At 38.8% G+C, this 24,915-nt stretch overlaps 2 protein-coding genes across 2 annotated transcripts in view; both read left to right on the top strand.

The window, feature by feature from the left end:
- The first annotated feature begins 1,108 nt into the window (after positions 1-1,108).
- LOC139739801 (uncharacterized) lies at positions 1,109-6,584 on the top strand. The gene is made up of 2 exons (XM_071650397.1): positions 1,109-1,133; positions 5,806-6,584. The coding sequence occupies exons 1-2, from the start codon at positions 1,109-1,111 to the stop codon at positions 6,582-6,584; spliced, it is 804 nt and encodes a 267-aa protein (XP_071506498.1).
- Positions 6,585-19,565: 12,981 nt separating this feature from the next.
- The window catches only part of LOC139738421 (polypeptide N-acetylgalactosaminyltransferase 2-like), a 166,508-nt gene continuing 161,158 nt past the window's right edge, over positions 19,566-24,915 (top strand). The window contains exon 1 of the mRNA XM_071649061.1: positions 19,566-20,158. Coding sequence (XP_071505162.1) covers positions 20,054-20,158 — 105 coding nt within the window. The 5' untranslated portion in view covers positions 19,566-20,053. The remainder of the gene's footprint in view (positions 20,159-24,915) is intronic.

Genomic DNA, 24,915 nt, shown 5'->3' with positions numbered 1-24,915 from the left:
AGAGGAGCGAATTACTTATGGTCGAAGTTATGCGCTTTGCCCCGCACATGTAACATCAACCTCCACCACAGAATATCCACTGCGTATGTTGCCAATGCATTGGACCGGACCCCAGCACCGACCGGCTGTGAAGACAGGGCAGCGCAGCAGATAGGGTCTATCAAAGGTCTGTAAGCTAGGATCTTTGGGTCAAAATTTTATGCACGAGTTTTCTTCAGAGCTCGACTTGGCGAAGTACCGTATCAGTGGTAAATATTCATCCTCGTGGTTTTTATTTACTAGTAATGGCTAGCCCAGTGGGCAGTAATGGAAAGAGTTCCATAAAATTGTACCCCCCCCATAACGTTAGGAGTGGACTCCAGCTCCAGGGTCTGTGTTACCCTAGTAGGAGTAGGACTGACTTTAGGACACCCAGATCAATCATCAATGTTTAAACACCCTAACCCTAACCCTAACCCTAACCCTGTAATTTAATTCCTGTAGTGTAGACTGTAGTGTAGGATAGGATCTAATAAGATTTACATTAAAAAGGGTTGTTGTACTGTACGTAGTGTAGGTCTAGTAGAGCTAACCCCGGCGCGGGATTAGTTGTAGACAGAAAGATCCGTCCGTCCACAGGACTCTTTTATATTTTGCCATTAACACTGTCCTCCGTAGGATCCGTGAAGCCAGACGCAGTCTCCGTAGAACATTCCCCGACGGACAGATACAGACCGATCTTTCGGTCAAGGTTAGTCGCTGCTGCGGTTTGCGTATGTGTACTACAATAGTAGAGCATTCTAACATTAAACTTTACTAATTGTACTAAATCAGCTGAAATAGAATACTAGAACTAGGATTGGTGGAGATGAGAAATGGGCATTTAACTTAACATTGGTGGGTGGGAGATACCAAGAAACCACTAATGAAATACTAAATAATACAGAGCATACCATTATATAAGAGGAATTCAAAGTTTGTTTGATGAAAATTGGTTTTGGAATCAGTGAAACATCCAAAAACAAAGTAAAACAAAGCGATTCTGGTCAAATCGTGATATCGGTCCGCTCTTGTTCTGTGTTAACTAGTCTATACACAGCCCTGTCGCTGTACACAAATGTAAGTTGCGATGTACAGCGACAAGGCTGTGTATAGTAAGTTAGTTCTGTGTGTGCGTCTCCACTATCCCTATATGACGATGTGCAAAGTTTATGGAGGTTGAAAGAAGTCCCCGGCTATGACGAACATGAATGGCGGTGAATGGAGTTGGGACCTATTTCGCGATATTGAATGCCGTGATTCTAATAAAAGATGGGTCCCACCTTGCTGCGACTAGCCCCAACGCGAAGCATTGGAGCATTGGGGTTACTAATACATGTACTGGTAGTCGCTAGTTGCTCCCACATACATCCCACAGTATTCTAATTACAGTTAAATTCGCCTAAGTCGACGTCGCATATGTCGAATAATCGCGCAAGTCGAAGATTTTAAAAAGTCCCGATTTTTCCCCATTGACTTACGTGTACTAATTCACTCACAAGTCGAATTTTTTAAGTCGAATACTCGCCTAAGTCGATGAAATTCCAAGAACACTTTCACGGAAAAACCATTGAATTCACTGTGCCTAAGTCAAATAAGATTTTATTGTGTAATAAATCACTGTCAAAATCACGAGACGCCAGTTTTTGTTTACATACAGTATATACAAAAAGAAACTTTGCGTTAATAAACATTAACGTTTCATTAACGCAAGCGGTTTCACCTGAATCGTTATTAACGCAAACTAACGATGAACGTTTGTAGTAACGATGAGTAACGATCCCAAGTGTAACGATGTTTCGTTGACATTAACGATAGGTAACGCAAGAACTCACGTGAGATTTTGGTTTCCGTTACCCAGACCTGGTGAAAGGACGACGTAGCCCCTGCCGAGTGTAGCGATCTATGCCTTATATACTTAGCGGAGTCTTTTCGCGAATCGAGTCATGATTTCGTGAATGGTTAATATGCGACCGGGGTCACCAAAAACGCACGCCGGGCCACCAAAAAAAAAAAAAAAAAAGCCGGATGTTTGCCTTCAGTTTTGGAAATGAACAGCGGTAACAATCGGCTCCATAAGATGCTAGAATAAATGTCAGATGTTTGCTCTTAATTTTGGAAATGAATAACGGTAATATTCAATGTGGATAAAGTGTCTTGCTGAAGGGCAAATATCGGGCACACCGCTCCAGCTCTCGGCTCCAGAGTAGACAACATACATGTACATTATACATGTGTACGCGTGGTGTAACTGTATGTACAAGGAGCGCTCTGGGGTTATACACAGCCCTGTCGCTGTACACATTCACTAGGACACCCAGAAGCACGGTGTCTGGTTGGGCTAACCTTCTTAGGAATGTACTGTTTTGGATATGTCATCTAGTAGAAAACTGATTTTCATCAAATAAACTGGCATTATCGTGAAATAGTCCACCACGCCATTCACCGCCATTCATTTTGTCATAGCCGTTGACTGCTTTCAACCTCCATAGACTTTGCACATAGTGAAGACGCACACGCAGAACAAGAGGGGACCGATATCACAATTTAGCCAATAAACTTTGAATCTCTCTTGAAATTACATGCTCTTTCATATTTCATGAGAGGTTTCTCATCTCATCAAAAAATAAACCTGAAGTTAGGTCTCAACCAAAACTATACGCTCCCAGTTGTGACATGTATTTCACAGTGTCGTTAAGAGCAAATTTCAGCCCAGCTTACTTTTCCCAACCATAACTACCCCTTGGTAAATCATTTCACTGATTTTTCTTCTCAGACTCTGGAATTTAACTGTGTTACATTAAATGGCCATGGTGGTTAGTGGTTGGACGCACTGATCCCTCAAATGGTGTGCTGTAGATCGTATCTGTCAAGACATTCTCCTGCATTGTACGCATGTATTATGTAATGTACCGGTGATACCAAATTATGTATTACATTAATTTGAACCTGTTTTTATTTCTGGTATACAGTGTATTTGTTTGGTTGGTTGGTTGGTTGTTTGGGGGTTTTTTGGGTGGGGTGGAATATTTTTGAATAATATGTCTTTAGTCAACGAATATGCCATATTTCTTATACCTTGTAAGTCATACTCATAGTCTTGTTTAACCAACATAATTACGACTAATGAACTAATTGTTTTCGCTTATTTACCAACCATGATATGTTGATATGAAAGCATTGAGTGAATCATGTATAGCATGTCTTGAATATCAGCTTGCACTGTCATGTGGGGTTTGTTTTTCTTTTTATGTCTTTGTCTATTCAGGTAGGGACCCATTTTGATGCTGAGCTAGGTCTTTGATGGTGTTCTGTCACCATGTTTCCATGCATACTTCAAGCAGCCTGCAGGGGGTCTGTTTTAGGGAGTCGCATTGGTAAGGGTCTTTGTTATCCTTGTGCGTGTGTCTGTGTTTATCCATATATTAGTCACCTGTGTACTGTAAAAGTGGAAATTTTCGCAATATTGAAATTTGCTCGCATTTCGCGCAACCAGAAACTAGCCGGGAAAAAAATGTGTGAAAACAAAATTTCTTGTGCAAGTTTATGAGTCAAATGTGAAGCCACTGAGTTAACCATTACTTATAGGAAATGAAGTTGATTGCAGATTGTTTATATTAAAAAAAAAAAAAAAAATCTGTATCATAAACAGGTCCATATTGATGGGTTTTATACATGTGTGAGAATGCTTGTCAGTAAAATTTATTACCCAAATTAACTGCATTTCAACATTTCTTCAATTGAACAAGGCAACTTGTGATGTATTTCAAGTGATCATATCAAAATTAATACACCTGTAATTTCCTCTGCACTGTTGAAATGTAGAGTTTTCAAGAGCGTTGCAGTTCAGAACCACAAATAAGAAATCTCTCTCTCTCTCTCTCTCTCTCTCTCTCTCTCTCTCTGGCTATCTCTTTAAAGGACAAGTTCACCTTCATAAACTTAAGGATTGAGAGAATGCAACAATATTAGTAGAACACATCAGTGAAAGTTTGAGGAAAATTGGACAATCGATGCAAAAGTTATGAATTTTTAAAATTTTTGTGTTGGAACCGCTGGATGAGGAGACTACTACAGCTTGTGAGTCATATGCGTACAACAGTATAAAGAAAATGTAAAAGAAAATTCAACATATTTTCACTCTTTTCGCATAATAAAAGAGCTCTTGACTTGCCTCTTTCTAAAGGCAGGGGGAATAATATTGCCCATAACATTTGTCGGTAACGAGTCAGGGGAATGTGTACTTTTTTCAAAAGATGGAATTTTGTGAAATTCTCTTTATATTTTCCTTATATTGTTGTACGCAAGTTATTCATACACTGCAGTAGTCTTCTCATCCAGCGGTTGCTGCACAAAAATTTTAAAAATTCATAGCTTTTGAACGGATTGTCTGATTTTCCTCAAACTTTCAATGATGTGTTCTACTAATATTGCTACATTCTCTCAATCCTTATGTTTATAAAGGTGAACTTGTCCTTTAAGCTTTGTAGGATTTTTTGGTTACATTTAAAAAAATCTTGATTCCTGGCTTTTCGAGAGGCAGTATCGATAACATTTCATGATTAATCTTGGAGCACTGAAGTCATTTCCCCCTCATGAGTCAAAGTAATTATATATGTTGCTTGCTATCTTCCATTTTTACCAGCAGTGATAGATGAGTCTATCCACATGTTTTTGAGAGGGAGTTCCTCTGTCATATGTTACCAGGGGGTGTTTCATAAAGCTGTTCGTAAAGTTACGAACAACATACGAGCGACTGGTGATCAGTTCTGATGTGCTATACATATCAGAATTTCCATAATTCAGCACAAGAACTGATCACCAGTCGCTCGTAAGTTGTTCGTAACTTTACGAACAGCTTTATGAAACACCCTCCTGTACTCTTTGATCATGTCACTAAGAACCTAATGAAGTTCCTTATATTCTCATTTTGGAACTTCTCTCCCAGAGGCACACGCCCTTGGCAGATAGATTATTTCCTTTGTTTGTGTGATGTACTCCATCTTTTGGAGTCAACTTGATAATGGGAGTGTTTTATTGCTTGAACATACAACAGCTATAGATATACACTCTATCTCACTCTCTGCTAGAGCACCCTATGCTTTTAGCACTATTTCACCGAGCTTGTGGTAACAAGTGTAGAACTTGTTCTGTTACACTGCACTAAACACAATGTTACCCATTTTTGTTCTGCAGGAAAACCCCCCCCCCCCAGAAAAAAACAAAAACAAAAACAAAAACAACAACAACAAACAAAACAAAACAAAACACATGCATACAGTTTTATTGATTACTTTGGTGTTAGGAATTTTTGAGAAACTGACAACTAATCCAGCTCTTTGATAAGCCATGTAAATATTACACCCTTCTTGGAGCTACCAGATACAGAGCCATGATATCAATGCTGTCATTATTCTTTGCTACAGGACTGCCATTATGTACCATATACAGAGTTGTTAGGAATGTGATGTCAGTGCATTATCTAATTTGCATATTGTGATGATAGCACTGTTTCAAAGAAAGGTGTGAAACTTCATTTTGTTTAGTTATATTTTTTCTCAATTCTAGGAATTATGTCAGTGTTTTTAATCTGAGATGACTTAAGCATGGAATGGAATTCCCCTTTTAGGGTATGAAACAAATGTTTTCCTCAGAAATTATTAATACAAGTCACAAAAATGTTGTATAAATTAGGCTGAGAAAAGAGTGTTCTGCTTCACATTGAAAGTATATGTTTACAGAAAATGAATATTTGTATGCTTTACATCCCTCTTGTTTCTTCTACAGAGCGTCTGTTGCTGACATCTGCACGTAATGCGGGGAACCATGTCGTCTCAGGCACTCCCAAAGTCACGTCAGGAAGTGGAAAACAGTCTAAGTTGCCAATCCCTCCAAATACTGTGACCAACAGTTCTTTAAATAATGCATGTCGTCCAGCTGACTCGCTGACAGAGCGGCTGTCAAAACTCTCCCTGTCTCCGGCAGAAGCATCGCTGACGCTGCAGTATGTGTTCCCTGAAGCATCCTCTCATAGTCTAGGAGCCATCTTGGACCCTATTGCCACTGTAGCAATCCCCCTTGACTGCCCCACCCACACTGACAAGGACCTGACAGATCTCCCGGTGGACCATAGATACAATGACAATGCCGTCGACGACCCGGCCACGAGCACAACCATTACCAAGAGGGCCAGCAACATCCTGCAGAAGCGACACAGAAAGATGAAGCGCCACCAGTACCTGAAGTGGCGGAAGCGCAACCGCTTCAAGCTGCGAATGCAGAAGCAGAGGAAACGGAAGCGCAACCGCAAGCGCTGGGAGCGTCGCCTCAACAAGTTTCGGTTTGCGGGGTTGAAGCCTCTCGAAGGCGAGAAGTATCTGGAGAAAAAGCAGGCCAAGCTTAATATCTTCCTCCGTTATCTAGGGGTGCAGGTGGATGATGCCACATCAACTGATGAAGAGGTGACAAAGAAGAAAAAGAAGGGTCCAACTTGCGTGTTGCTTCCCGGTGGAACTCGTAAAATAGTTCCTGAACCTATCCTACCAGAAAGAGCTAGGCGAAGGTGATGATGTGAAAATGTGATATCTAGCTTTAAGATATGTTTAATGCACTGTCCTACAGAAGTGGTTTCATTAGTATTGTAAAATTTTGGGAGACAGTAAATGCTTGATATACCAACATGGATTTAGCTATGAAAAACTAGTTCAGTTGTAGTCCAGGAAAACAAATGCATGAGAAATCTGTTTGTCCAAGTTCAGATAGCAGATATTTTCTTGCTTTTTTCTTGCAGTCATGTTACAGCTCTTCTTTTTAAATTATGTAGCTTTTCAGATGCAGTTGAAGAGAACAATATTTGTTTGTAATTCTCCAAATCTGTAACACAGCTTCAATCTGATTGAAATCATTGCATAAGGGCATGCTGTGAATTCTATGATAATTTATTTTCAGTATCCTTTTATTCAACTCCATTGGACCTCCTGTCAAAGTCTTTGTGTACACCAGTGCTCTTAAATTTTGGTTATAAATTTACTGAATTCAAGAGAGTGTTTTGCTTTATTGTAGAACAAAGTTTATGTGTTGATGCGTTTAAGTGCATTCACATTCATATCTTCCCTAACTCACTATGAGAACCAATGTTCTAAAGTGGAATGTTAACTTATAGAGATACTCCCAAAATGTGTATTTTAAATTCTCACTCTGTGTATTGTAGATATGAATGCAATTCGTCAAAGTCTCGAGTGATTTGCAAAAATACCATGCGTTCAATGTACAGTTTTTGCGTACAAAAGAAGTGAAATAAAATGGACTTCGTTCAAGATAGGGGTCTTAAAGCGTGAATATCGTAGACATTGTGATGTGTGGGTCTGTCTTTGCATCTTGTATCTTCTTAAAATCGTTTTTGGATAAAATTATCAAATATGAATGCTTCTGAAGTCCAGTGTAGATTGTACCCTTATACTGAATCTCTATTGCGTGCAAATGATAGTGCATTGTTAATGTGGGGATTGCTGTTGATGTATGCAGGGAATTCAACCCTAGAAACATCTTTGACCCTTAGACTTGTTCACATTAGGGTATACAATATATCCTAAATCATTGTGATTTGGTAACAATAATCTGTTGACTTCTCTTTTTTTTCATTGGAAGGATTACTGTAACAAAATGAACAAAATATGAAACGTGAAGTTATTGGTTGGAACTGTAACCTGTGAAAATGTCTTTCTATTCATGTGTGTGTGCGTGTGTGTGTTTGTATGCAGAGTGTCAGAATAATATGTACTGAATGCACAACATATTAGTGTTTTATAACGCCTAAATAGATCCTCGTCATCTGATTGGTTGTTTGACATTGATCATTCATCCCATTTTACTATGACATCATCATCCGTGCAATTGTGGCTCCATTTACCGTGCAATCTTGGATCCATACGATTTGCTCCATTGCATGCATGCCGAGAGCCTGGCACACTACACATAATTTACGCATGGAAAACGCTTGCGTTTGCAGTGTGTATGCGACAGTGCGCTAGCCTAAAGCTTGCAATGAGCACTCCCTCGATCCTGGATCATGGATCCCGCACATTCTCTCTTGTTTCTAAATTTATACAACATCAAATGTCAAGGATCTATTCTTGGTGTTTAATATATAAAACAAATAACAAATGTTTTCCATTTGTGAAATGGAAACAGTATTTCTTTCGATGAAAGATGAAATTATAGATCCATTCAACGAGGCGCAGCCGAATTGAATGGATCGATAATTTCATCTTTCACCTCGTGAAATATTCTGTCCATTACACTCATTTACATTCTTTATTTGTATAACTATTATATTAAAAGACATCACTCTCAACTATAAAAGCAAGTAGCTCAACTGCAGCAATGGTAGAATAACCACTACTATTTTTTGTTGTTCAGAATGCCAAAATATTGTACATGTATCACATGATTATCACATACCCTCCACGTGACCACATGCACACAAATGGAAATCCAGTTGTCCAGCAAAAACAAAACAAAAACAAAAAGTATGAACATAAATCTTAAATGTAATAAAAAATAATGACTTTATATTTTAGGGGACGGTTATTACATGTTGGGTTATGCAAGAATTTTTCTTTCATCATACATGCATGAAAAACATCACCTGGGGGGCGTTTCATCAACGAGTTCGTCGGAGTTTTCACCGACAAATTTGCTATCAGCCAATCAGACGCAAGGATTTATACTGACAACTGTTAAAAGCTAATGAAATCCTTGGTCTGATTGGCTGATAGCAAATTTGTCGGTGAAAACTCCGACGAACTCGATGAAACGCCCCCCAGGGGGGCGTTTCATCAACGAGTTCGTCGGAGTTTTCACCGACAAATTTGCTATCAGCCAATCAGACGCAAGGATTTACACTGACAACTGTTAAAAGCTAATGAAATCCTTGCGTCTGATTGGCTGATAGCAAATTTGTCGGTGAAAACTCCGACAAACTCGTTGATGAAACGCCCCCCTGAATGCCTCTTTTACAGAAACTATGCTGAGTGGAGTAGTTTGTAGATCTTCTAGTACAGGGCTCCACACTAACTTTTATTTTTGGTGGCCCAAAGGTAAACATACGACCTTTTTTGGTGGCCCGATCAGGCCACCGCATTCTTCATTTCTGAAATTTTGGTGGCCCGACGTGCATTTTTGGTGGCCCCGGGCCACCGTTAGTGTCGAGCCCTGACTAGTAGATTTAATAGATAGGCAAAATTAAAACTCTCAACATTTGAATTGCAACCTCGAACAACTACAAATTGACCTTTAAGAATGGACCTCAGTTTTTTTTAATTTAGACATGGGGAAGGTATATAACTTTTTTATTTCAGTTTCATAGTTTAACATGTTATCAAAAAATACTTTACTGATATCAAACTCCCCATGATGAAAGGTGAACTGCCTGTGGTATATTTAGGTGATACGCTATCAGCGTATCACCTATTGTGATTGTCAAAATCTCTCTTTATTAGGTGATCCGAGAATCCTCTCGGATCACCTTCTGTATCTGTACTGATTCTTTGTTCTTCTTCTTCTTCTTCTTCTTCTTCTTTATTTCTCCGCAAAAGTTGTGTAGAGATGAGCTCAGAAAGTGCATTGCCTATGAATGTCAAACTTATACCATATGTGTATCATGTCCCAAAGACGACATGTCAAGTAAAATCGTAGTGATCAGTCGACCGTGACGTCACTATGACGTCATTATATGAAAACACATTTTCAATCATATCTCATTAATGGAGTGGAATTTCTCAATGAAATTTACGTCACATAAATTTCAATTCAAGGGAATTCTACCCATATTTTCAAAATTCCTCGCATCGTAAAGACGTGCGCGTACGCGCGCGTTGAAATATTTGTATGCTCCAATCAAGCTCAAATTTTTTTTGCATACGTTTCAGACCATTTGGAGCATTTTTTGAAAAATTGAAAAAATCGGACGGACGCGTACGCGCGCGCACATATACGCACGCACAGCTCATATGCAATGAAAATTTCCCATTTTTTCACTTTGATCGGATGTGTGAAATGTCAAGGAATATTTCTACCAAGTTTCAAGTCAATCCGACTCAAGATGACGTCATACGGGTCCGTCAAAGTTGAAATTCCGCGCGCGCGTCAATGGCGATATACAGTGCAACAATGCCAAAAAACTGCCAATTTTAAATCCAATTTTACTCGTCAGGATGGACGGTGACCCCCCATTTTTTTTACATATTCTGAAAGCTGATGAGTTGTACATGTCATTTCGTGGGTTGGCAATGCTGGAAAAATGATTAAAATATATCAAATTTCTTAATAAAGTTAAAAAAGTAAATTTTCAAAATGACGTCATCAAATTTCAAGTTCATTCAAGCATATCTCACTTATTCTTTAGTTGATTTTCGTCCAAATTTCAATATGTTGTAGCTTATTAAATGGTCTTTCAGATATATAATAACAACAATTTGATTGGATGACGGCATCACCTCGTAAAAAGGGATTAAAAGTAACATTGTTAAATTTGACCAGTTTACGTGTTATCTCTATGGGAGTGCAGTTTTTCTGGAAATGAAAACTGACATGACTATCTTTATCGAGCACTAGCTCACTTATGCTTCGGTGAATTTCTCCCATATTTTAGTATGTTGTAGCTGAGACTTTGGGCTATCGTAAATGTGCCCTTTGTTTTTTCATACGGAGTCGGCATCATGCCCAAAAACTTGGTTGAAATTAAAGCTTATCTTCCATGTATTTTCATATTCCTTTCTTTCTGCAACTTTCTTTGCAATAACTCAAGAAAAACAAGCTCTATCAGCCCAATATTTTGCACATGTTTAGTTTATGTCACGTACATTATTTCATAAAATAACAACTACTTGATCGGGTACCTTCTTGGGTATGTAAATTAGGGTCAAAGGTCAAAAATGTTTCATCCTGTATCTTGGTGAATACATGTCTTATCTTTCCCATATTTTGCATACTTAAGACCATGTTACAAGAATCATTTCACAAAGTAACTACTTTTTGCTCAGACGCCATCTTGTCTGTGCAAAGTAGGGTCAAAGGTCATATGTACTTCTTTCTTTATCTTCATTATGACGTGTTATCTCTATGGGAGGGAATTTGTCTAGATGTGAAAATTGACATGATTGTCTTTATCGACGACTAGCTCAATTACCCTTCGGTGAATTTCTTCCAGATTTCAGTATGTTGTAGCCAATGTAATACTCTTTAAGTTTTGTTCAATCAAAGTTTTAATCGGATGATGTCTTCACCTCGTGAAAATAGATATAATGTAACCTTGTCAAATTTAACCAGTTTACGTGTTATCTCTACGGGAGGGAATTTTTCTGGAAATGAAAATTGACATGACGGTCTTTATCGAACACTAGCTCACTTACTCTTTCGTGAATTTCTCCCAGATTTTAATATGTTGTAGCTCAGACTTTGGGCTATCGCGACTATACCCTCCATTTTTTCATACGGCGCCGATATCACGTCAAAAAACTTGGTTGAAATTATACTTATCTTCGATGTATTGAGATATTTCTTTCTTTATGCCACTTTCTTTGCAATAAGTTAAAAAAACCAGCCCCTATCACGCCCATATTTTGCACATGTTTAGGTCATGTCACGTACTTTATTTCATAAAATAACAACTACTTGATCAGACACCATCTTGGGTATGTAAATTAGGGTCAAAGGTCATAAATGTTTCAACCTGTATCTTGGTGAATACATGTCCTATCTTTCCCGTATTTTCCACACGCAAAGACCATGTTACAAGAATCATTTCACAAAATAACCACTTTTTGCTCAGATGCCATCTTGGCTGCGCAAAGTTGGGTCAATGGTCAAATATACTTCATTCTGTATCTTCGTTATAGTGTATACCGAATTTGGTACCAAAGATGGCAGACCTGACTCTCTTTTCTAAATGGGAATCCAAACATCACACGGCCAATGTCTCTAAACACAGATGAAACCTATATGGTCATGCCTATTGCGATCAGGACTCGAATCATCGATTAAAACAAATCGGATCACCTAATTTGTCAGTCTTGACAAATTCCAAGTCTAGTTTCTTTTTAGGTGATACGCTTTTAGCGTATCACCTATTGTGTTTGTCAAAATCTTCCTTTCTTTCTTTTTATTCTTCTTTCTTTCTGGCACATTTTGTGTCGTGAATATCTCAACATTGACATGACGGAATAACATGACATTTTCAGTCAACATGTCTCATGACAATATCTAGCCACAATAAGGTTTTCATGACAGTAACATATCTATGACGTCATCTAGGCGCCATTTTGTGATTTTTGGACCATGTTACATGATCGATCATAACTTCATAACTAAAGGTCATTTCTGTATCATTTTCGTTGGACATAAAGTTCAGGTCACGCTCTATCTTACTTTTTAATGCTAATTACCTAGGACATCATTACGCGCGCATTAGCGCGTGTCAAAGTTTTCAAATGCTTAAAACGACTTCCCAATGGGAAATCTCGAAGTTTCAGACAATTTTAAGCGTTCCGCGCGTTCGCGTCCGTCCGCGCATTTCCGCGCGCAGTGCGCGTAAGCAACATGAAAATGCACATTTTTTGACAGATTTGGATTCCTGATACATTAAGTAACAATATCCATTGATTTTCGATCAATTTCGACCTATAACAAAGGAATGCGCTGGCGTCAAAGTTGAAATTTCGTGTGCGCGTCTATGTGGAAATTTAGCGAAAAACATGTCTTTGTTTATTTCGCCATAGCTCTTTAAAACGTCAGGTGACCCTATCTTTTTATTGCGTAATACAAAAGCATATGAATTGAAAATAACGTTTCAAGTATCAATATTTCCCTAAATACATTATGACGTCATCATATCATCATCTGAAATCAAAAAAGTGGAATTAATTTTTTTGAGGTACTGTTTCTGACATTCATTTGCTCGTATCTCTGTTGTTTAAGCTCAATATTATCCCAAATTCGGATATGTTGTACTTTGAACATTTGCCTTTTAGGTCGAAGTCATGATTTTGAAATTTGATGACGTCATCATACCTTAAATTGTGATTAAAGGTAAAGATGCAAAATCGGACAAGTTTACGTGTTATGTCTATGGGAGGTGATTTTTTTTAAAACCATGCATTGACTTGACAACGTTTAGGCACCTTTATCTCAGCTGATTTTGCTTCATTTCCTCTGAAACTTAAGTATGTTGTAGCTGAGACAATAAGCTTCAGTAATCATGCATTTTATTTTTTCAAATCTCATCATCAGGTTTACAATTTTGCAGTTTAAAACTGAAAATGAGAATGGAATGTGGACAAAACGATTCCCGATTCATCTTTCACATACATAAGTTTACGTTCCTCATATTTTCTCGCCGAGACGTATGGCCGAGTGGTTAAAGGCGACGTCTCAGAGACGTGAGGTTGCGGGTTCGAACCCCACAAGATCACGAAACAAAATACTTAGCTATTTTACTTTTTTTTCTTCAATTTTGTATTACATATTCGTCCATGTAGAAATCACGTTCGTATATAAACGCACCTATACACACACACAGACACACAGACACACACCATATCCCTCTTTTTTGTGTTGGAGACCACATTGCTTCGACTGCTGCAAAATTTTGCAGGCTGACTTTGTCAAACCGATCATAGTATGTAATGACGACGACGGAGGTGTTGTACTTTGAACAATTGTCTTTCAAGACCATGTCATTGTTTTGTACTTTGATGACGTCATCACACTGAAAATTGTGATTAAAGGCAAGGTACCAAAACCAGCCGATATAGGCTTTATGTCTACGGCGCGTATTTTTCCCAAGTTGCCAGAAATGGCATAGCGACATCAGTCGTTACAAGGCCGCATTTCCGTCTAGCAATGCAATACATGTTCACGCGGCCACGATTGTTGAGTGGACATTGACTTTTTCCCCCTGTAATATCTATACATTTCTTTTTTGCCTTACCATTTCCGGGGATGTCCCGTGGCCGAGTGGTTAGAGAAACGGTTTTGCATGCACGCTCAATATAACTTCAAGGTGCCTATATCACATTCTTTTCTTTGTCGATCACAGATGACCGACACCTGATGACCCCAAGCGTATCACCTAACTCGTCAGCGTGACGAGTTTCATATCTCGTTATTCTTCTTTCTTTCTGGACAATTTTGTGTCATCAATATCTCAAGAATGACATTACGGAATAACATGACATTTTCAGGGAACATGTCTCATGACAAAATCTAGCCACAATAAGGTTTTCATGACAGTAACATATCTATGACGTCATCTAGGCGCCATTTTGTGATTTTCGGACCATGTTACATGATCGATCATAACTTCATATCTAAAGGTCATGTCTGTATCATTTTCGGCGGACATTAAGTTCAGGTCACGCTCTATCATACATTTTAATGCTAATTACCTAAGACATTATTACGCGCGCGTACGCGCGCGTCAAACTTTTAAAAGGCTCAAAACAACTTACCAATGGGAAATCTCGAAGTTTCAGACAATTTTAAGCGTTTCGCGCGTTCGCGTCCGTCCGCACATTTTCGCGCGTAGTGCGCGTAAGCAAACTGAAAATGCACATTTTTTGACAGATTTGGATTCCTGATACATTAAGTAACAATATCCATTGATTTCCGATCAATTTTGACCTATAACAAAGGAATGCGTTGGCGTCAAAGTTGAAATTTCGTGTGCGCGTCTTTGTGCAAATATAGCGAAAAACATGTCTTTGTTTATTTCGCCATAGCTCTTTAAAACGTCTGGTTACCCTATGTTTTTATTGCATATTACAAAAACATATGAATTGGAAATAACGTTTCAAGTATTAATATTTCCATAATTACATTATGACGTCATCATATCATCATCTGAAATCAAAAAAGTGGAATTAATTTTTTTGAGGTACTGTTTCTGACATTCATTTGCTCGTATCTCTGTTGTTTAAGCTCAATATTATCCCAAATTCAGATATGTTGTACTTTGAACAATTGCCTTTCAAGTCCAAGTCATGGTTTTGAAATTTGATGACGTCATCATACCTTAAATTGTGATTAAAGGTAAAGATGCAAAATCGGACAAGTTTACGTGTAATGTCTATGGGAGGTGATTTTTTTTAAACCATGCATTGACTTGACAACGTTTAAGCACATTTATCTCAGCTGATTTTGCTTCATTTCCTCTGAAACTTAAGTATGTTGTAGCTGAGACAATAAGCTTCAGTAATCATGCATTTTATTTTTTGAAATCTCATCATCAGGTTGACAATTTTGCAGTTTAAAACTGAAAATGAGAATGGAATGTGGACAAAACGATTCCCGATTCAGCTTTCACATACATAAGTTTACGTTCCTCATATTTTCTCGCCGAGACGTATGGCCGAGTGGTTAAAGGCGACGTCTCAGAGACGTGAAGTTGCGGGTTCGAACCCCACAAGATCACGAAACAAAATACTTGGCTATTTTACTTTTTTTTTCAATTTTGTATTACATATTCGTCCATGTAGAAATCACGTTCGTATATAAACGCACCTATACACACACACAGACACACAGACACACACCATATCCCTCTTTTTTGTGTTGGAGACCACATTGCTTCGACTGCTGCAAAATTTTGCAGGCTGACTTTGTCAAACCGATCATAGTATGTAATGACGACGACTGAGGTGTTGTACTTTGAACAATTGTCTTTCAAGACCATGTCATTGTTTTGTACTTTGATGACGTCATCACATTGAAAATTGTGATTAAAGGCAAGGTATCAAAACCAGCCGATTATAGGCTTTATGTCTACGGCGCGTATTTTTCCCAAGTTGCCAGAAATGGCATAGCGACATCAGTCGTTACAAGGCCGCATTTCCGTCTAGCAATGCAATACATGTTCACGCGGCCACGATTGTTGAGTGGGCATTGACTTTTCCCCCTGTAATATCTATACATTTCTTTTTTCCCTTACCATTTCCGGGGATGTCCCGTGGCCGAGTGGTTAGAGAAACGGTTTTGCATGCACGCTCAATATAACTTCAAGGTGCCTATATCACATTCTTTTCTTTGTCGATCACAGATGACCGACACCTGATGACCCCAAGCGTATCACCTAACTCGTCAGCGTGACGAGTTTCATATCTCGTTTCATCTTGATTCATCTTTAAAATGAAATAAATAAACAATTATTGAGGGGCATTGCATAAAGTGTATAAACATATATTTTAAAATGTTATAGGCCTGATGTTCAGAATTGAAAGATGATACAATGTGTATGAGTCATCCTGGATTGAATCTGCTTCGGAAGGCAAATGATGGTACATGTGCGTTGTGTAAAGTCTGCCTGCAGATTTTGTGCATGTATGATTTTAAACATCAGATCTAATGGTTACATCAGTGATACAAAGTGAGACGAAAGACATAAGGAGACATCACTTGGTAAGATTAACACTTGATTATTAATGATAAACGGGAGCCCAAGCAGACGACATCCACAGGATTCATGAAGATTCGCTCGCCGGACACAAGAATCATCGCGATCGCACTGCTGCTAGAGGTGAACAGAGCGTCTACTGGTAAAAGAGCAACAGCTCCCTCTATTGAGATTTAGTGCAATGAGCTGTCTGCTGTTATTCGACCTTGCGATTGCCATCCTTGCCGTTTTTGTGCTTGCTTCTGCAGTGTTTATTTTTGTGTTTGTCTTTCCTCGCATTCTTCGGTTCAAGATTAATTTGCCAAAGTTTCATGTTAAAGGTAGAAGGGACAGAGGAGAGCAGGGATGAGAAAAACATCGAGAGAGGGAAGAAGAGAGAAGGAGAGGCCTCGAGAGGGTGTGGGGTAGAGAGAGTATAATAGATCGGTGTCGATGTAAAACAAACTTCATATAGATCTACCTTTTTTATATTCATTTGGCGTTTGATTTCTTTGCTTTGCAAAATCAATCTGTTTTATTTTTTTCATGCATCTGTTGTCCCCTTTTTTGTGTATACTTAACTGGCTAGCTCTGTTTCGACACTGGGTGAGGGATGCTGATATCCTGCATTTAGATTAATGTCTTTCTGGTATATAGTAGGGTTTTTTTTAAACCCTATTTGAAACAAGTAAGAAAGAGTGATGGTTAACACCTTTGTTATGTTCAATGATGGGAATGTTCAGCATATTCACAATCTACCATACTGAAACAGAAGATTTTGATTGTCAGAAGAAACGGACATTCATTTACGAATGATGACAGCATTCCAGGAAGCTATGTGATAACATCCAATACTTCCTTCGGATATCAGAATCGATGATGATACATAAGAAAAACTGGAATCTGTCATATTATAAGAAAAGCACTCAAGTTAGACCGCTTTACACGCGGGAAAGCAAATCTAAAGAAAGATGTCGATCAGTCATGCGCTCTTGCATTTAGAATAGAATACCCTATACTCTCCTTCACTCTCTTTAAAGGAATTTATTCATCGCGGCTGAAACGAGATATCGAAGCTGCATGCAATTAATTATGAATCTTTTCACAGAGACATGCATGATCAGACTGAGGTCAGTGCCACATTCGCGCATTGGCAAAGATGTACGAGTATTCTTACGAAATAGCAAACAACTCGGAAACACAACCGCGACCTGCTCAACACATTATTCACGCTGAATATCAAATAGTCCCGTAGAGATAGATATGAAGAGTTTGTTTGCAAAAACCGATAAGTCCATATCCTGTCCAATGGAGATATTTGCGATTAAAGGTCAAGAAAAATAAAGGGAATAATAAGAAAATTTTTGCTTCTTTTGACCATAACTTCAAAAATATTCCTTTATATGTAGTGACCAATATATCATTTAAAAGGTATTATTTTGTACTTTATGACAGAGACCGTACTTCAAAATCATCAAAAATGGACTTATCGGTTTTTGCAAACAAACTCTTCATATATCCCTATGAATAGTCCTAATCACATTCGTGTGATATTTCACACATTGCTCCGTACAGAGTCCATTCAGATGCGTCGATTGATCAGTCTCATTCAGGGAAAATGGATTCATATGTCGGTTTTTTTTTTCTTTCTTCTTCTTCTTCTTCTTTTTGCATTTCGTATGCAATCAAATCGACAGAACCATTGTTTCTAGAAGAAAACGAGTACATGAGTGCTGAAAAAAAGCCTATAGACGGGGGACAGCGACTGCAGAAAACAACATTGATGATACATTGTAATAATGCATGGTATAATATTCCCGAGTGTTTATGAGAGAAAGAGAGAGAGAGGGGGGGGGGGGGGAGAGAGAGAGAGGGAGAGAGAAAGAGAAAGAGAAGCAGAGAGAAGGAGGTGGTGAATAGGCAGTATGTATATTATATCAAAACATGTACACTTATATTTACAGATATAATTATTATGACCTCTTTCTGAAAGCTGATTGTTCCCGATGTGTAATTCAACAATAGATGGCGGTTATCTAATACGTCGCGAGAGACTTTAAGAACTTGTGTCGGAATGCTTTGTTTGTTTTAATTGATGATTGTGAAGTAAACAAAAATATGAAGTAAATATTGATAAATGAATAAAGATTAAAGGATTTAATAGTGAAATAACAGCTCACTCAAGTGGTAAAAACATTGGAACTACCGAATGAAAATGTATGCAACCAAGTCTTGGGAATGAAGTTTATTATTCATTCTTGATTTTGTAAAGCATTATATTTCATATATATCATTTCGTCAATTTCATTAGATCTTATTTTGAAGTAGACATTTTAACTTTGAACCGATAACCCACCTCAGTCCATGTTTTCAGATTTCACATCATGAATATAGAATTCAAATCAAGAATGAAATCTAGAACACAATGCCATAAGTTCCTCCACTTGAGCTATATTAACGCTGTTTCAATCGGTTATCTTTTTTGTTGTTGAAAGAAGGGCCCCTCCCTCGCTGATTACGTAAGACAGATAACCAATTTAGCCACTAGGTGGAAAATGCCCCTTCACAGATTCGGATGTTATGTCTTATACAGTCTTGGGATACAATATTTATAGACAAAAATAAGCGAGCCACTTTTCTTGATAATTATCTTCCCGTGCTCCTTATACTTCGTATACTCTTTTCTTCCTCTTTTTTCCCTACCCTTTGTTCTCCTCTTCTGCCTTTTCCTCTTTTCTTTCTTCTCCTTCCTCCTTTTCTTCTGCGCAATTTTCCTTTGAATCATCTATATATTTTTTTTCAGTCGTGGCACGTTGTTCATGTATAAAAAACTGAGAATTTTCCACGAAATTTTGTCCATTTAGGAGAGCCCAGCCCAGATACCTCGTAACCGTTATGATCGGCACCTCCCTGGCCAGAGTGACCCACACTGGCAAAGACGGTCCGCTGCCAATCAGGAAGTAGGCCTACCATTGTACGCTGTATGACGAAGATGCACTCCTATTCGCGAGCACGCATCGCCAGGGTAGGAAGAACGAGAGCTCTCGATCTCTCGCTCTATCCTCATTCAGCTCAGCAGTTCAGTGAGCCTTGTCCAAACTCAATGACAGTAAACAAGTGCAGGGATTATCGCTCGTGCGTAGAAATCGGAAATACGCTCTCTGACTGACCGCTTTGTTGGATATTTTACAGTTTAGGGAGTGGATTTATCAACATATCTTGGAGCACTATAAGACGAATTTAAACGTGTTCTGCCAAACAATTTCTTTTCAAACTTGTGTCAAGTGGGTCTTCGATAAACCTCTCTAGCAGACTACGGTGTAGTGAACTCTGCGCCGTTGAGTAAAGGCGGTGGACACACTCGGGATCACTCCTGCCAACCGCGCCCGGAGCGCCGGCGTCTGTTACAACCGATGTTCGCTAATCTGTAAGGAGTAAAATCCGTGATAATCTGGCATCGGAGCCATTGATGTGGGGCGGACAAAGAAAATGAACATAATGTGCCGACGTGAAGACTTTCAATATCTCCTTTGCTGCTATTTATCAAATGAGTAGTAATTCTATAGCACTAGTGCAAGCCACTAGAGAACATTTTGTGGAAGTTTAGTCATGCTGCCGCGAATAAAGCGCGTGTGGTTCCTTACTTTGATCTTTGCTCTTTCCGTCAGTGTGCTGTACTTCATCAACTCGATAGCCAATGATGGGGATGCAACGGTAAGCAAAGTGTACAGTGTCGTATTAATCATGCTAATTTCACCTCCACGCTAATCACATGAAGTGTTTTAACCTTCCGAATGGTCTCATTTACTGTCTCTTGCCTTGGTGTTGTTTTGCTGTTTGAGTCTAGTTCTATGCATTGAAACTGGTGGTGGTATCCTCGCAAGGTACTTCCATTGATTGCCATCCATCTTCACATTGATTCATATTTTTGAACATTTTTGAATGAGCACCACTGGTCTCATGAATGATGTAGTATTCCCCATATTTTTCCTCACAGTTTACTCAGTGTGACATTCATTTATTTCCATATTATGATATTTTAAGTCCACTTTATATATCTTCTGTTAGCAATAGCTTTGTGTGTGTGTGTTTTTTTTTAAACACAAGAAAATCAACTATGGAGGTATGGTATCTCTCGTGTGTTATAGTCTTGCATATCTTGGCAGATTTTTATTGCCAGAAGTGTAGAAATCCAAATGAAACAAAAACTGATGAAGTAATGATAGCTCACTTTAAGTTTATTTGTTATGATCAGGATGGTTTTATAAACTAGAGAAACAATGTCTGTAATTCAGCCAGCAGGCTGCAATGGATATCGATCAATAAAACACCTTTCCAATTCAAATTCAATTTAAAACTAAGTTGTTGTACCTCGGTTCCATCTAGGATGCAAGCCAAGTGCAGTGCTGGACAAAAACCAATGCAAACAAACTAGAGTGGAACCCACTGGGAACCTATTTTTCCTTCTCTCACATCTCTATACTTCTTTGTCATCAGACACCAGCTCATCAAGAAGAGAAACTAAAGAGTGTCACTCTGTTTGTAGTGTATATGCCCTCTAAATGACAACTGAATATAAACTCAGCAAAAGTTTATATTGAAAAGACAAGGAGTTGCCTTTCGTGTAATGAAATTGTACATCGTGCGCCCTTGTCTGTGAATTGTTTCTGTGGCTGCAGTAATGTACTTAGAAGCCCCTCCCCCCCCCCTATTTTTTTTTGTGGGGGGGGGGGGGTGGGGAGGGGGTAGGGGCTGAGCAGACTTTGTGAAATTGTGAGAGAGTGCTCATGAAGACTGGACTGTGTCTACATTGATCAGAAGTGGCTGCAGTGCACAGTTATGGATGCATATTTGTTGTGTGTGAGGGTGCTCGTGCTCACAAGCTCTGGAATGAAATATTCATCACCTTGTTCACCACTGCTTTGCTGCAATAAACTGTACACGCTCTCTACAGACACAGAATTGAATAGGATCAGGATGCTGTGCAGAGTTAACAGCTACAGGGAATATTAAAGGCCTATTCCGAGGGTGGAAACTTCCAATTATAGCCAGCCAGTTTGGGAATATCTTGGGTCTTGGAATGTTTCCCCTACCCTGCATAGTGCATGCTGTAGGAGGATCTACTTGTTTTTTCACAATTGAGTCTAGTTGGTGCAGACTAAAGCCTATCGCGCTTTCACAAAGTCTTCCGACTTTGTAAAGTTTACTAGTCTCCTCAACCAGACCTGGCAATATGAAATTGTTATAGTAAGTGTACGAACAGGGCTCAACAGCCACATTAAACTTGGATCATATCAAATCAAAGTGGTAATAGCAGCTAGCAGAGACCAATGAAAGAAAATGTGATATTTATTCATCTGTTTATCAATTTTCCTTAGTAGTGTTGGACTTTTGGCAGCAAGCTAGGGAATATGTAACCCTGGGGTGCTGTAACCAGTAACAGCTAACAGTGTGTTTGGGTTGCCAGTGCAGTTAGGGAATATGAAACTAGAGCAACATGATTTTGTCAGGAGCTTACTTTAAGATACCTGCAAGGAAGAAAAAAATAAAGAAAGTTAGACACTTTTGTATGACACCCCCACATGTTTTAGTTTTCTTCTTTTGAGCTGGCCAGTTTCATTCATCCAACACATTCACTACAAAAACAATAACATTGATTATCAATATAGCGTTAAGATTTAATGGGTATACTGTTACCCTTTTTTCTCACTTTCTCTCATTTTCAGGATTCAGTTGTCATTATTGTTGAAAAAAAAAACATTTATAGTTTGTGTAAAAGGGCAGCAAGCTTTCAAGTAATAGAAGAACATCAGCAGTTCATTCCATGATTGGCACATTGCCATGGGATATTTGCAGTCTACCATTATAGGACAGCCTACACTATAGTCTTTGCTGCAATCATCAATGTTCCAAGCAGCATTGTGTGATGTCAGATGTCAACCAAAATGTTATGAAAAGAGCTCAAGAGTTGTAGTTGAAACACGTGTAGGAGGGTGTGGTGTTTTTTTTTCTCTCTCTCTTTCTTTGTCTGGGTCACAGGAACATTCATGGATGGTTGTTACCTGTGGGATGTGATAAGATCTTGCTGTGCATTTAAGTGAAAGATTCTGCTACAAGATTGATGTTTCGAAACCACTTTAACACTTTTTGCTCTTTTTGCTTATCGCTCTTCTTAATGAGATCGTGCTTTGTTCCTATTTTCCCACATTCCCCATGAAATTGAATGGTGTTGTCTTCTTTGGGCATACCAGTGAAAATTTTTTGAAATTATCTGTGGGATTTGAAATGCAAAATTACCGTGGTATTTTTCAGTCAGAGGATAGCATTTGCTCTGTCAAATTGACTGTATTTTCATAAAGTATAGTTGGAAACTTTAGAAATTAAGAATATGATGCTTAGCCTATATAAGGGGAATCAGATCTTTTGTTTATGATCGTGATTCTGACAATTTTGAAGATGGATTTTAGCTACAAAAACAAACAATACCCCTTTGTGGTAGGACTATCACCATTTTTATCCTGTACTTCAGGGAAACATTTTTTTTTTTCGTGTGAATAGCTCCTGTAGTTTGAAGACTTAACTTTGTTTCTGTGGCAAAGTGCATTCATACAGCAACCATGGCAAGTGTTTTGCCCAAGAAAGGTACCATGGCCCCTGATGGCGTATGCTGTGGATCCGCTTGAAGCCCTGAACGCCGTATCCGGTGGAAGGCAAACGTGTTATTTCTGCATCACTCCCAAATGCAGAGCAGACGGTATCCAAGGTAACAGAGGGATGCCAGCTTACCCGGGGGTTCGTGTGAGGAGTAAAGCGTGCGAGGGTATTCAGGCAGAAATTCGTCCACCAGAGTGATCAGTGAACTGCTCAGATGATGCAAGACACGCTGCCTTGATGCGGCACGGCTCAGCCGAGAGGCTGGTGAAGGGATATGCGGCTGGAATGCTTCAGTCTCGGCTTACTCTTCATCAAATTACCCGAGGACAATTTGGGGAGGATTTCGCTGAATTGTCATGAAGTACTCTGTGGTATCCCTACAGGATATGTCATTACTGGTTAACATAGTAGGCCAAACTTAAACATGCACATCACCCAACCGAGTGGTGAATTCATTGGGATTAGAGGACATGTGCAGTGTCGTGCAGTTCATAAACTTTAATTCTTTTAAAACCGTTATTACAGTGCTAGAATTGAATTCATGTTTTGACTGAAATATCATTCATCGAGCATGTCAGTCAAATTTTTATCGTTTATATAGGATTGCAATATTTTACAAACATATTCACACAGGGACATCGTGCAGTTATGTCCGGGGAATCAAGCCGTACAGTTGTAGTCTGTAGAAGGAATGATGCCCTGTCAATAGGAAGTTACCATATCTCATTCTTCTCATTGTGACATCATTCATTGATCTCTGACAACATTCTGTTTGGTCTTAGTTTGTGGGTCTCAAGTGCTCATTCCCTTTATGATGTATTTTTGTATTGCATCATTCAGACATTGTTTCCATATCTCACTAGGACGTGAAAACCTTTGTATGCTATGAGAAAATACATGTCGTCCATATTAACTCGTTGAGGACGAGTCCCAAGTATATTCGGGCAAGCGTCTATGGGAAATGCGTGTTGTAGCAAAATCAAACTGTACTCAATGGGTTAAAAAAAAATCCTTTCCATGCAAGAAAGAGAAAAAAAAAGCAGAGAGAAAAGGAGACAATTGGCCATGTAAACATATGAACCCACCATGATTACCAATGATAGGTATGACAGTGGTTGTAACATGCCAGCTGTTGTAGAAGTCTTATCAGTTTATTGATCAATATCACTTCAATCAATGACTGTCGTGACAACTGAGCTGCACAGGTGTAAAACCTTCTCAATATTCTCATTGTACGCAGTGTCAGGTACACATTAATAGTTAGAAGATTTATGTCTGCTTGTTCACAACCTGATTCCTTATCATTGCAAACAATGAATGACATTCTAAAGTCCAAATAGAAAGTAAACAAAGACAGTGTAAAGCAGAAACAAAAAACATGTGTCAAAGTGAAGCTGAGAGCTTGTAAGATTAAAAACAAAAAGAAGAGGAAGAGTCGAACATTCTTTCAAACTGCCAGCTGTATCAATCTTGAGAAGGGAACAAGCAGCATGACAATACCTGTGGTGGAAGTGAGAAGACTTTGAAGTATTCCGCTTGTCCCTGAGCGTTTCCTCTTCTTCCCTCGTGGTCTTTGTTCAAAGTGCCGTCAAACTGTGGCATGCTTCACCGAAACACTAGACTGTGGCTTCAGGTGTGTGACATGCTGTTTGTGAAACAAAAGATGCAGCGAGTCCTAAAATTGGAAGTTTTTTTTTTATCTCTCTCTCTCTCTCATTTGTGTTCAGGCAGCCTTGCTGTTATTTTCACACTATCACACCCATTTGTTTAGTTTGCAAAACAAGTTAAATTTTGTGGCTTTATTGCTAAACCTGTGC

This window comes from Diadema antillarum, unplaced genomic scaffold (genome assembly GCF_040938485.1).
Source record: "Diadema antillarum isolate AM-2024a unplaced genomic scaffold, OU_Dant_1.0 scf00000029, whole genome shotgun sequence".
NCBI classification, from domain to species: Eukaryota; Metazoa; Echinodermata; class Echinoidea; order Diadematoida; family Diadematidae; genus Diadema; species Diadema antillarum.
The sequence above is the reverse complement of the archived record's forward strand: the minus strand, read 5'-3'. Positions and strand labels throughout refer to the sequence as shown.

Bases quoted from the DNA above. Each gene is read 5' to 3' on its own strand.
- LOC139739801 (XM_071650397.1), top strand. From the start codon at position 1,109: ATGTACAGCGACAAGGCTGTGTATA. The intron at 1,134-5,805 runs GTAAGTTAGTTC...TTTCTTCTACAG, and splicing joins CAGCGACAAGGCTGTGTATA to AGCGTCTGTTGCTGACATCT.